The 13181-nt window shown below is 34.5% G+C and overlaps 1 protein-coding gene across 1 annotated transcript; it reads left to right on the forward strand.

Moving 5' to 3' along the window:
• Positions 1-15: 15 nt before the first annotated feature.
• Positions 16-13059, forward strand: LOC126777339 (protein PF3D7_1417600-like). Its single transcript, XM_050500338.1, has 14 exons — positions 16-168; positions 239-442; positions 552-745; positions 876-1077; positions 1249-1347; positions 1709-1869; positions 2535-2694; positions 3705-3779; positions 4723-4777; positions 6120-6193; positions 6796-10165; positions 10990-11086; positions 12265-12408; positions 12808-13059. Exons 1-14 carry the CDS (start codon positions 16-18, stop codon positions 12956-12958), a joined length of 5139 nt encoding a protein of 1712 aa, XP_050356295.1. The 3' UTR covers positions 12959-13059.
• The last annotated feature ends 122 nt before the right edge of the window (positions 13060-13181 follow it).

The raw sequence follows: 13181 nt of genomic DNA on the forward strand, positions 1-13181 counted from the left end.
AATATTTAAGAAAAAATGGATGTTAGCAAATTGTTAAAAAATGTAAACAATCTAAACGATTATATATCAGCAACACAAGATTTAATAACTAAATTTTCAAACTCAAAAATTCAATTCAACATGTCGACTGTCCTTGCATTGAATAAAATTAGATCAATTGAAATTGAAGTAAGTAATTTACATTTTTTGAAATGTCTGTGAAGAACGCTATATATTTTATAAATATACGATTTTTCAGTATTTTAATAAGTGTGATGAAAATGGTGTGGCTTTAAAGATATTAGAACTTATGTTACAAACACCGCCGTCAAAAACATGGGGTCTGCTTGGAAAAGAACTAATATCATTGATGCGATATTGGCTGGATGCTCTTCGAAAGCATCTGATAGTGCACAATAACCATTGGTGGAATTTCTTGAGCGTTTTATTAAAGTTTATACAGGTATTCTATTTGATTATTCCAAGCTAATTTTGTCAAAATTAATATTAATAAATGTCTAATTATTTTTTAAAAACAAGATCATTAATGGCATTACTTAACTTATTTTTAGGAAATATGTTTAAAAAATCGCGCTTTAAATGATATTCTAGTTCAAGAAACAGCAGAATGTTTATTAGATATTGCAACTAGAAATCAACCAAATATAGTCCAGAGATACAAAATAATTCAGTGTTTGAACAAATTCTGCGCAGAATCTAGTAGGGAAGTCAGATTTGCACTGAGAATAAAATTGGAATTTTATTTGTAAGTTTTATTCTTACTATATTCATATTTACCCCTTATTTGGCCACATGGGGCTTTTATCTCACTGACAAAAAAAATTCTGTATTTGGTTTATAAGTTGTGTTGATGATCTACTAATTTCTAAAAACAGCATAAAACTGTCAAGAATAATGGTATCATGCGGTGATTTGAGAACCCAGTATGGCATAATTGAAACATTATTACGATGGCTTATACCCCGACAAGATTTGGCAGTGCGAAGGGATGCATCTGCTAAATGGTTTCCTAGTAGCTTATATGGGAGTAAAGCTGTTGACATATTCTTAAGGCGACAATGGCAGAATTTCCTTAGGGTATTGTATTTTTTAAATTTATATAAAAGAGAACTTTAAAGAGAAATAAAACTTTTTTTATAATACCAAATATAATAAATTATGACTCTTATTTTGTTTGTAAACAATTATTGTAGTACAATGTAAACAGTGCAGTTTATACATACTTTTTCATTGCTTTACTTCTTTCAGGATGCAAGGGATTTCTTGAATGCACTCAACGAAGCTAGCGATGATGTTACTTCAGTGCTTTGCAGAAAATTTTCTGTTGGAAATATACATTTAATTTCTGTAAGTGAAAAATTTATTATAAAATGAAGTCGGCCAGAAACGTCTTATGTGTTGTAATCATTTCATAGAATATATATCCACAGAACTCTCAAATTATTTAAGAAAATTATTGTTTATGAAAAGTTTAACTTACTTTCAAATAAGCATTATTAACTAGGCATTTAATCTTAATTGAAAAAAAAAATATACATTTCCCAATATGCTAATAATATTAAAATCTCATTAGAAATATTGTTTAAATAATTTTTTTAAAAATTATGTCGTTATTTTCGTATTCGTATTATTATTGGCTTATATTATCTCCTTTAGTATAGAACTTACATTACAGTAAAAGTTGATCCTTCAAGCCGGATGTTTTCAGGGCACAGATAAAAAAGACTATTGGCTTGATCTGAATACCGGTAGCAAATGTATATCCGTGATGTTGGAGCCTAAACTTTTAGAAGTTTTAGGCAGTTCATTTTCTCTATGCGAAACTTTGGTTATAAACGAGGATAATACGAATGCCATACAAATGCACGGGTGAGATTTTTTGTTTAAACAATCAAATGTAATACTTGAAATTGATATGTATTAGGACTCTATTATCGGATAAAGCCGAGATGGCCTAGAGGTAAGAACGCGTGAATCTTAACCGATGATCGTGGGTTCAAACCCGGGCAAGCACCACTGAATTTTCATGTGCTTAATTTGTGATTATAATTCATCTCGTGTTTGACGGTGAAGGAAAACATCGTGAGGAAACCTGCATGTGTCTTATTTCACCGAAATTCTACCACATGTGTATTCCACCGCATTGGAGCAGCGTGGTGGAATAACCTCCAAACCTTCTCCTCAAAAAGGGAGAGGAGGCCTTAGCCCAGCAGTGGGACATTCACAAGCTGTTACTTACTTTAACTTACTACCGGATAAAATATTTTCTTTCATAACAATGCTTGATTTAATGATTGTTGTTGGATTTTTAATCATATATAAGAGTTAGTAATATTTGTCGTTTTGTCGACTTCTCAGATTTAAGAGAAAGTCATGGAAGTAAAATTTGTGAATAATAACATTATCTTATATAATATTATATTACATAGGATAATAATATCATTCGCAAACGGTATAAAATAGCATTTGTTAAGTTTCTTACCGGTTCTTTTCGTTAGAATCTTGTATATGTAAAATATCGAATATGTTTGTAGTGGTTCGGAAATTCTCATAACGCTGACAGTGATGGACCCTCAAAGTATGCATCCGTCGAATGTTCTCGAAGGTTGTGACGTCACGATCGCCATAAGCAGCCGAAGCGACTTGGGTAGAGTCGATAGAGTTTTGAGAAACATCTTCGATAATAAATACCAGGTAAGAACATAATTTTCATAAATAATTAGTAATAATATTAATCGTAGAGTGTAACTACTTCTACGAGGGTAGTTTTGTATCTTATATAATGTAGCCCTACGAGAACTACAAAGTCATCTCAGTGACTCAATACATATAAATAACATAAAAAAAACAAGTGAGTCAATGCTTCCAATTTGATTTGCAAGGTGATGGTGGTACCATACCCCTGTTGGCTCAAGTGGAATAAGAGTGGCATATTTTTTTTTTTTAATCCGAACTCTATTATTCAAGTGGCATACGCCAGTGAAGCTCCCAGTTGTCATGTTTTTTTTGGACGTATTCAACATCGTTATATTACAGCGAATTTTTACTGATGGTAGAGCTTTGTGCAAGCTCGTCTGGATCGGTACCACCCACTCATCAGATATTATACCGCAAAACAGCAGTACTTGGTTATTGTGTTCCGGTTTGAAGGGTGTGTGAGCCAGTGTAATTACAGTCACAAGGGACATAACATCGTAGTTCCCAAGGTTGGAGGCGCATCGATGATGTAAGTGATGGTTAACATTTCATACAATGCCAATGTATATGGGCGTTGGTGACCACTTACCATCAGGTGGCCCATATGCTCTTTCGCCTTCCTATTCTATAATACAAATTTATACAAAAACGGAATAAATTATGCATCTATACCTTTCTCATAATTCTCATCGTCCATTGTTGAAAACCGTATGCAAATCGGTTCGGTAGCATATTATTGCATTCAAACAGACAGACACACAGACGCGGCGGGGAGACTTTGTTATATAATACATATTGATTATGAAATATATTTTTTTTGACGGTGGGTTTGCGTGCAGACTCGTCTCAGCCACTATTTACTTTTCAAACCAACTTTATGTAACGGTTTTGGTTTGAAGGATGAGTGAGCCAGTGTAGTTACAGGCACAATATAAAACTCATACTTGGCATTTGGCTATATAAATGTATGGTTCTCTTAATATTAATTACACTCTTTTATTTTTCAGTTACTAATAGATATAAAAAAATCTAGACAATTATCACCAATAGGCAAACATGAAGGATCACGAGGAGATAAATCCGTTAGTATTATCATTGAAATTAATTAAAAATATTAATATTTAATTAAGTTTATTTTTCATAGTGTATTAATATTTTACCGCGTAGAACTTATGTGCAAGAAAACACACACCGACCCCGCCGGCGGGGTCGAGGTCCCTCTTTTATTATAACCCGTCCGCGCTTAGGCGTACGACACGCATAGTGTCCTCCTTCTTGTCGTCGACGGTTGTCCTAAGCCGAGGTTCAGCCGCACAGGAGGCGCCCTTAGGACACGCGTATACTGAGCCCTTAAGTGTGCTCCCAACATCCGGCTGATTATCTTAAAGACTCGCCCCCCGCCCGGTGACGCTGTCGAGGCATTTGGCCAACAGAAACAGGTCAATACGAAAAAATATACATATACATATGAATATGGGTATTATTTCTTTGCATTTGTTTCAAGTTAAAAAAAAAAGTTTGAAAAAACAATTGAAGACATAAAGTTCAAGTGAATTTGATCACTTATCTGTGTGTATAGGCCATTCATCCATTACGTTTATAACTCTTAAAGTTTCAAAACGTGAGAGTTGAAGGTTTGTGTGTATAGCGCCTTAGTGTTGTTTTATGTAACAAATACAAAATATAAGTATAAAAATGTGACATAACACCTTTTATCCACTTATATGTTTTCAATTATGTCAAACTGTATGTATTTAAAGTATACATTTTTTTTAATTTCCTTTTTCTTTTTTTGACATATTCGGTGTATAGAAGTGGATTATATAAATAATTATGTATTTTTTTTTTTAATTTATTAAAATATTTTTTTATTTAAACACTGAATATGTATGTTTTTTTAATATTGCAATAATTTTATTTATCAAATGTCAAAAATAAATTCAAAGTAGTATGAACATGAAATGTAGGTAATTTGAGTTTTTATATAATTTAAAATGTCAATAATGCAGATTGTTTCTGATGTAGGAAGACGAAGGGAGGTTCTCTCATCCTGTAGATTTTCAGCGCAGGAAACATTCAGGTATATTAACACATTGGTTATTAATTATCAATTGTGAAAGAGATAGAAGAAGCAGAGTAAATATTTTGAATTTGTTACGGTCATAGAATAAATTTCTAAACATTTTACATTGTACATTGGGGATACTAGGCAAAGTTTTTAACTAAAAAAATATACTGTGTGGTAATGGTAAGTGCAGTTCTCGAAGTTAAATTTCATTCGATGAAAAGTTATTGGATTTTTCCCTCGAGTAATTCTCTGTAACGACCCGGAGTCGCGAAGCCTACTTCGCAGTAACAGTACTTCCTAGTAATCGTTCGACAGTTAAAATAAAGACAATTTTATATTTATAAATACAAAAATATGATTATAAAAATTACAAATATTAAGGTCCTCCAAACCGATTTTGGCCACGGTGGCCAATTTCAAGAGAGATTAGCCAACTGCGCAGGAGATATTATAGTGCAAATGTGTGTGCGCAAACACAGGTGCACTCTCTACTCCCTAACTCTCATAATCCGATGGGACGGCAATCTGACACGACCGGAAAGAGTTCAGGCGCAGGACCAACGGGTTTATGTGCTTTCCGAGGCACGGGAGTGTACACACTACCATCTTACTGGTGGTAGGGCTTTGTGCAAGCTCGTCTGGGTAGGTACCACCCACTCATCAGATATTCTACCGCAAAACAGCAATACTTGATATTGTTGTGTTTCGGTTTGAAGGGTGAGTGAGCCAGTGTAATTACAGGCACAAGGGACATAAAATCTTAGTTCCCAAGGTTGGTGGCGCATTGGCTATAAGCGATGGTTGACATTTCTTAGAATGCCAATGTCTAAGGGCGTTTGGTGACCACTTACCATCAGGTGGCCCATATGCTCGTCCACCTTCCTATTCTATAAAAAAAAAAAAAATATCTTCCAGACTCCAGGCTGCTATTGAGAATTTTCGAAAGAAAAACCCAATAACTTTTTTTATTGGCCAGAGCTAGGATTTGAACACAGGAACTCCGGGTCTGAAATCTTACCTGTTTATTATTATATTACGTACTTAAATAATATATATATTTTATTTAATTAACAAATGACAATCCGTTGTTTGTTGACATACTGTGTGGTTCCGCTAATCGGTTAAATAAATCGTTATGCTAAAAATTTGTTAGTATTTATATTTGTTCAATAATGAGTTTTTAATTATGTTATTTAAGTTTTACGTGTTTACTGTAATGTATTGTCAAGGTCAGCTCATCGTGCCACTATATATCTGAAGGGTTTCGTGATGCAAATCTTATCGATACGTCTCTGTTTTGTTCCCGAAAGAGATAAATATTATCATGTCTTATTTTTTTATATATATATTTTAGGTTATATAATCAGGCCTAGGAACCCAGTCTCATGGCAGTCACCCTCAACCGCGTCGACTTCTTCACTGGCTATGGTGAATATTAAATTTATTTCATACTCACATAATACATCACACTACTTTGTGGTAGGGCTTTGTGTTTTTGTATTCCGGTTTGAAGGATAGTTCAACCGACCAGTGTAAATTAAACCATAAAAGACGTGACATCTTCTTTTCCAAGGTTGGTGATGCTTTGGCGATGTTGGAAATGGTTAATATTTTGTACAGCACCAATGTCTATGTATAATCTATTTCATGAATGTATACAAACTTTTAGAAAAGTGAAAGGGATGGAGGTAGTCACGTATGAAGAAATAACACTCATTACATTATCATTGTAGAAAAATATATATGTAATTTAAAAGTAACTACGCGATTGTTGTCACAATTGCCCGTGTCATGTACGAACCTCCTGTAACTGTAAAGGGTTATTGGTAACTTTTCATACTAAATATCATTGGATTCGTAAATATTTAATTATTCTCATAATATTTTGTTACTGATCGATGTCAAGTACACTATTTCCTTTTCGGTACCCCTTACTTGTATACAAAATTGAACTCTTTTTCAAATAAATTCACTATGGCTTTTATCATGTTAGTTATGATGTTACTGTTCAACTTTGTTCTCTCTTCCAGCTACGCGAGAAACTAACAGCTTTCCCAGGGTACAGATTCGATAAAGAGCCAGTGAGTGTATGTGCATTGCCACAGTTGTCCAGTGTCACAGAAGTGAGCGAAACGGACGAGCGTTACGGGTCCAATGCGTCTCAAAGTACACTGAAAATTCGACCTTACGGCGTTTGTCATAAGAAATACAGAAGTTGCACGGACAGGACGTCTCACAGTGATACAGAAAGTGTGAAAAAGAAAGAAGATAAAACTCCATGCATATCCCCTGTAATTAATGATGATGATAACTCTATCAGCTGTCTTCTCGTCGCTACGATCGGATCCGCTAGTGATTCTGTTATAAACGACACGTTAGAACGTTTACCGAAGGATAAAAATGTACACACAGATAGCATAGTCGATATGCTAGCACAGGAAGCTTTGAATTCCTCGCGCAAAATCGATGAAATTAAATTTGACAGCGGCGTCATAACAAGTGAAAAAAAATCACAGGACAACGATTGCTTGATAGAAAATACACCGTTCACAAATATTACAGATAAAGTTAAAAAATCTAACATAAATAAAAAGTCTAATAGAGTTAATAATTCTACGACAACCGATGAATCAAATACTGAAGTTATTGAAGACACCCAACATTTTGCTGACATTAGAAATAAAGATGTAATCAACGATTGTGCAGTTAAGCAAACTTACGATATTCAAGCGGTAGAAGAGTTTTTCTCGCAGCATTGTATTGAAAACAGGAAGGGCGATTTAGTTATAAGTCCGACGTTAGCTAAGAAAATAAATGAGACCAGTTCGGATACAAGTGAATCGTTCGACTTCTGCCCTATAATGAATGAAGAAGCAGACTTCAATGAGGCAGAAATAATTGAATGTATCAATGAAATTGTTGACACTGTATGTCAAGATTTTGAAAAATGTTCCCAATATTTATATGACGATGCAAGTAATAAAAAGGCGTTAAATAAAAATGTTAAATGTGAAGATAAAAATCAAGAAATATTAAAAGATAATCGGAAACCAGTTAAAGAAATAAAACTAATGTTCAAAAATACAAAGAAACAAGTAAAAACGCGTGCCAGAAAGAAAAATAAATTAAATACAACGGTAGTGAAGAGGATGTCCCCGATAATAGAAAGAGATAGCGTTATAGAACGAACAGATACCGGAAATAATCCTGATATCCCTTCAAAACAATCGGATGATTTCGAAACTCCATTAATAAAAAGGAAAAGGAAGTTATATTCGCCCAAAGATGATCATGTGCTGAATGAAAGAACAGGTGCTCATATATCTGAAACTGAAGAAGATAACACCATTTTGTCGGGTGTTAAAAGAAATGAGAAAACACCAAAGTCATTGGCAACATCCTACAAAGATATAGAAAATTTACGTCGCACGTCGATAAGGAAATTACGTGATCGAAAATCTAAGAGTGTTCCAACGCTGTCGCCCCGCACTAAAAACATGAACGATATGTTTGATAATCTTAAAAAAACAATAGAAGGTGAAGAAAAAGTTGTTTTCGCTAATAAAAAAACAAGAAACAAACATTACGCAGTGTATAATTTTACAAGCGATAGTGATGATGAAGATTTTAAAATTAAAAAGAATACCAAAAATCTTTCTCAAGCAACAAATAAAAGTAGCTTAGAACCAAGAGATCGACGTAAACGAAGCAATACTAAGGTTAATTATTCAGAACTGAACAACGATTCCACGGATGAACAAAGTAATAAAAATATGAAACGTAAAAACGTTCGACAGAGGATAAAGAAAAATGAACGAAAACCGAGAATATTGAAACCGAAGAACGATATGATCGATGAACGAATGAGAAAGGCGGCACCAGAAATGTTAAATACGTCTTTAATAATTGAACAACAGGAAGTTGAATCCAATGAACCACAACCGTCTCATGTCGCGCCACAAATGGAATTAATAGCCGATGAAAATATAGATGAAAACAAAATTACAAATAAGAAGAGATCGAAACGAAATAAAACAGATTTATCTTTAAAGAAAGTAAAAACTAGACAAAGTAAAATAGTAACAGACATTACAAGTGATAGGGATAAAACAGAAAGCCCTCTACCAGGTCTTATTATTGAAACGGAACAGGGAATCAAAGACGCAGATGAATCCATCTCGGTACAAATGCTTGAGAAATTTAAAGATACATGCCGCGATACTATACCTGATATGTCCGAGTTAAACAATACCCAGAATTTATTGTCAGATTTAGACCATAATAACAATAGCCCTAAATTAAATATAACATACGAATTCAATAATGTCAACGAAAAGCAATATAATTTAACACCTGTAAAAAAAATTAAAACTGAAAAGGCAGGAAAAGATAGAACCAAAATAAATAAAAGCAAAAATAATTCGAGGAGACTTTTTAAACCAGATTCCATTAACAACAAATCTGAATCTAATATTGATATAATTAATATATCAGATCGCCTCGATTTGACATCCGATAGAACAATAGCAACGATAGGAAAGTCTCCTATAACGGGTCATGGTGACTTTGATGAAATGCCACCGAGTACAAAGTATCTAAAACAATCCGTACAACCAAGAGGCTTAGAAACGCAGGATCTAAATCAATCTATGAAAGAATATTTTAATAAACTAACAAATGAACTTAACGAAGCATACAATAATTGTTCCAATAATTCTAGCAAATCAATAGAAGACGAGAAAGTTGTTGAAAAATCCACAACTGTAACTGCAAATATTGTATTTGAGAAATCTCCTACTGTATCTATACAGAGACTGTCCGCAAAAGAAATAAGCAAATGGTTACCGCCACGCTACAATTCTGTTTTTGGATCCCATCAGAGTTCGGACAGCGGATCATCTATACGACAAACTAGGAGTTGCGCGAGGAAAAGTATTGAATCGAATTCGGACCGAAAAGAAAATACTAAGGAAGTATATAAATCGATAATATCTCCGGTTAAACTGTTCGGGGAATCGCAAAAATCGAATCGAATCGGAATCGAATCGCACAAATCGGTTTCGTCTCAGGGCGACGATTACGTTAACCGTATAAAAAGTTTAATGACCAAGAAGAAGGAAGTACCAAAACCTATTATATCTCAACCAAAAGCACCGAAATACCAATTACGCAAATACAAAAACGTCGATGAAAATAATTCTTTTAGTAGTTCTAAAGTAAGCACTTCGACTGATTTAAAAGATCAGAGGTCTGTTAAGAGGAAATCGTCTCCGGTATTCGAGCTTAAGAAAATGAGAAAGATTGATGTTAGTGTGGATAGTGTTCCCGAGAGTGGTCCAAGCTGTTCAAGTGTGCGAGACTGGCTTAGAAGGAATGAACGTGAGCAACTTATAAACACAGGTAATAATATTACTGAATTTGGAAACTAAACTAAGTGTTCTTTTTTTTATAGAATCGGAAGACCGGCGAGTATATAGGCCACCTGATAGTAAGTGGTCACCACCGCCCATAGACATTGGCATTGTAAGAAATGTCAACCATCGCTTACATATGCAATGCGCCACCAACCCTGGGAACTAAGATGTTATGTCCCTTGTGCCTGTAATTACACTGGCTCACTCACCGTTCAAACCGGAACACAGCAATACCAAGTACTACTGTTTTGCGGTAGAATATCTGATGAGTGGGTGGTACAGATCCAGACGAGCTTACACAAAGCTCTACCACCAGTGTGGTTTCCTCTCTTAAAGAGAAGGTTTAGGGGTTATTCCATTACGCTCAGATATACATACATGTTGTAGGATTTCCGACACAAGTAGATTTCCTCACGAATTTCTCCTTTAACGCACATTCTGATCATAAATACTAAATAAATACACAAAAAACGTCAATGACACTTGTTCGGATTGTAACCCGTGAGCATCGGTTGACAGCTATATATGTTCTATCTGGTTTTAAGGGCCATTTCAGAGAGCGTTTCTTTTAAAAATACGTTTAATATAATAGCATTTGAGTATCGGATGTAAAATTATTTTTATTTGACCCAAGTTAAAACGTTCTTGCGTCAGAAATTCGTTTAATATAAGCCAAAGAAGTTCATTTTTAAAAATTTAGAAAACGATCATTATTATTTTAAATGAAATGTGTTACGGAACCGTGACTCTTTGATTACGATACGACTAAGTATTATATGTTTATATGATATGACTAATTAATTATTTCAGAGGAAAGTATGGATTTATCGCTAAAAGATAATTTGGAAAACATAATCGAGAAGTTGGACACGACGTTGGTTGAAATTCATCACAAAACAAGTAAAAAGTAAGTTTACAATTATCAGATTAATTACTTAACACATAAATACTAGACACCCTATGGCTATGTCCTGTTCTGTTTAATTGATTCAAAGATATCATTCGTGTTTCTCGACGGTTCTTCTCAGTAGAATCCATAAGGGAGTTACCAGGATCAATTGATCGATGGTAAAATGGAATAGTCGACATATCAAAAATTTCTACATAATAATAATAATAATAATGTCCTCCAGACCGATTTCGGCCACGGCGGCCAATCTCAAGAGAGATTACCCAACTGCGCAGGAGATATTATAGTGCACAAGTGTGTGCGCAAACACAGGTGCACTCTCTATTCCGTAACTCTCATAATCCGATGGGACGGCAATCCGTCACGACCGGAAAGAGTTCGAGCACAGGACCAACGGCTTTACGTGCTTTCCGAGGCACGGGATTGTACGTGTACACACTTCCAACTTCCAGACTCCGGGCTGCTATTGAGAATTTTCTTACAGAAAAACCCAATGACTTTTTTTTGGCTCGATCTGGGAATTGAACCCAGGACCTCAGGTCTGCGGCCTTACATCAAGTCACTAGACCAACGAGGTAGTAGAGTCCTACTACATAACATATCATTGATATATTTTTTATGGGGAGCCCATGTGGTTCGATCAATATTCGATCGACGTTTTATCGACCAGTATCTCTGGATCAGACAGTTACCACAGCAATGGACGTCGATCAATGCCAAGGGCTGATTGGTGTTTTAACAAACTAGAGCTTAGTAATGGTTCACGCGCAACGAACTTGTAAAATTACGATTGCAATTTACTCGATAGAGGTTTTGAATAAAGTATATTTTATTTGATTTCAGTTATTTTATATTTGCCAACTAATATTACAGATCTAGGATAAGGTCTTTAATAAACATTTGTGGTTTTATTTAAATTACAGTAACTGCCTGTGAATGTCCCACTGCTGGGCTAAGACCTCCTTTTCCTTTTTTCTCCAAACCTTGAGAATATTCCACCGCGCTGCTCCAATGCGTGTTGGTGGAATACAAATGTTGCTAAAAATTTCAGTGAAATTAGACACATGCAGGTTTCTACACGAAATAAATTATATATATATATATATATATTTAAATTGTTACTGAAAACATTATCGTCTTGGCTTGACATACCGGATATGGTTTTTTTTCCACAGATTTGTAAGTATGTTCGTGGAGACGCAGAAACATCTAAATGAGTTGAAGGAGAGACGACACGCAATGTTCAAAGAGACCGCTATGGAGGTTATGTCGGAGGTAGTGAAAGTAATGGACACGAAATTCGCTGATTTTGACAGAAGGTATGTCTAAATATTACATTTTTTTAATTGACTAGTTTATATAGCTACGGTTCCGGGTTCGAATCCCTGATGTGTGCGATAAAAGTTTTCGTCAATAACAGCCTGGTGTTAAACAGTTGGCAGTTATTATTGTGTTATTATTTATGCAGTTGCACTCTAGTGCCTCGGAAAACATGTCAGACTTGAGCTAAACACGAGATGTTATGTATGTATTGTAGTGTGTTTTGTCGCTGGACTAAAAACAGTCAACGACTGGGGAACACCGCGAAGCGCGAACGCGAAACCGTCTATACTTTCGTTTCACGGCTTTCGCGTGGCGAATGTAAAGCAAGCATTAAATTTATCATTTCATTTATATAAAGTGCCATTTACTATTCGTAACATTGATTTGGTTCTTAGATCTCAGGAACTCGATGAGCAGTTTATATCTAATATCAAAGAAAAGGCGCAACATCTCATCCACGAGGACTGCAAACAGAAACGGGTCATGGTAACACTGCTTAAGGAAGATATACAATCCGTCATACAACACATAAAGAGATCGAATTAACATCCTATAATATAAAACGATATAAATAATATACAGTTTTTATTAATTGTAATTAGTTTGAAATTAAATATTATATTTAATATGTAATAATAACACGTAGTGTTGTAATTATAAGTGAGTTATTAAAAAAATATAAATATTTTTCTTTAAAATTTATTTAAGCAAAGATTTATTTAAGTTGTTATTAATTATATTTTTAATTTTAATAAATATTTCTTTGAAA

Source organism: Nymphalis io, chromosome 22 (genome assembly GCF_905147045.1).
Source record: "Nymphalis io chromosome 22, ilAglIoxx1.1, whole genome shotgun sequence".
Lineage (NCBI taxonomy): Eukaryota > Metazoa > Arthropoda > Insecta > Lepidoptera > Nymphalidae > Nymphalis > Nymphalis io.

Excerpts from the sequence above, each read along its gene's own strand:
- LOC126777339 (XM_050500338.1), top strand. The coding sequence starts at position 16 with ATGGATGTTAGCAAATTGTTAAAAAATGTAAACAATCTAAACGATTAT. Across the intron at positions 169-238 it reads TTAGATCAATTGAAATTGAA|TATTTTAATAAGTGTGATGA; the intron begins GTAAGTAATTTA and ends ACGATTTTTCAG. Across the intron at positions 12,409-12,807 it reads TTCGCTGATTTTGACAGAAG|ATCTCAGGAACTCGATGAGC; the intron begins GTATGTCTAAAT and ends TTTGGTTCTTAG.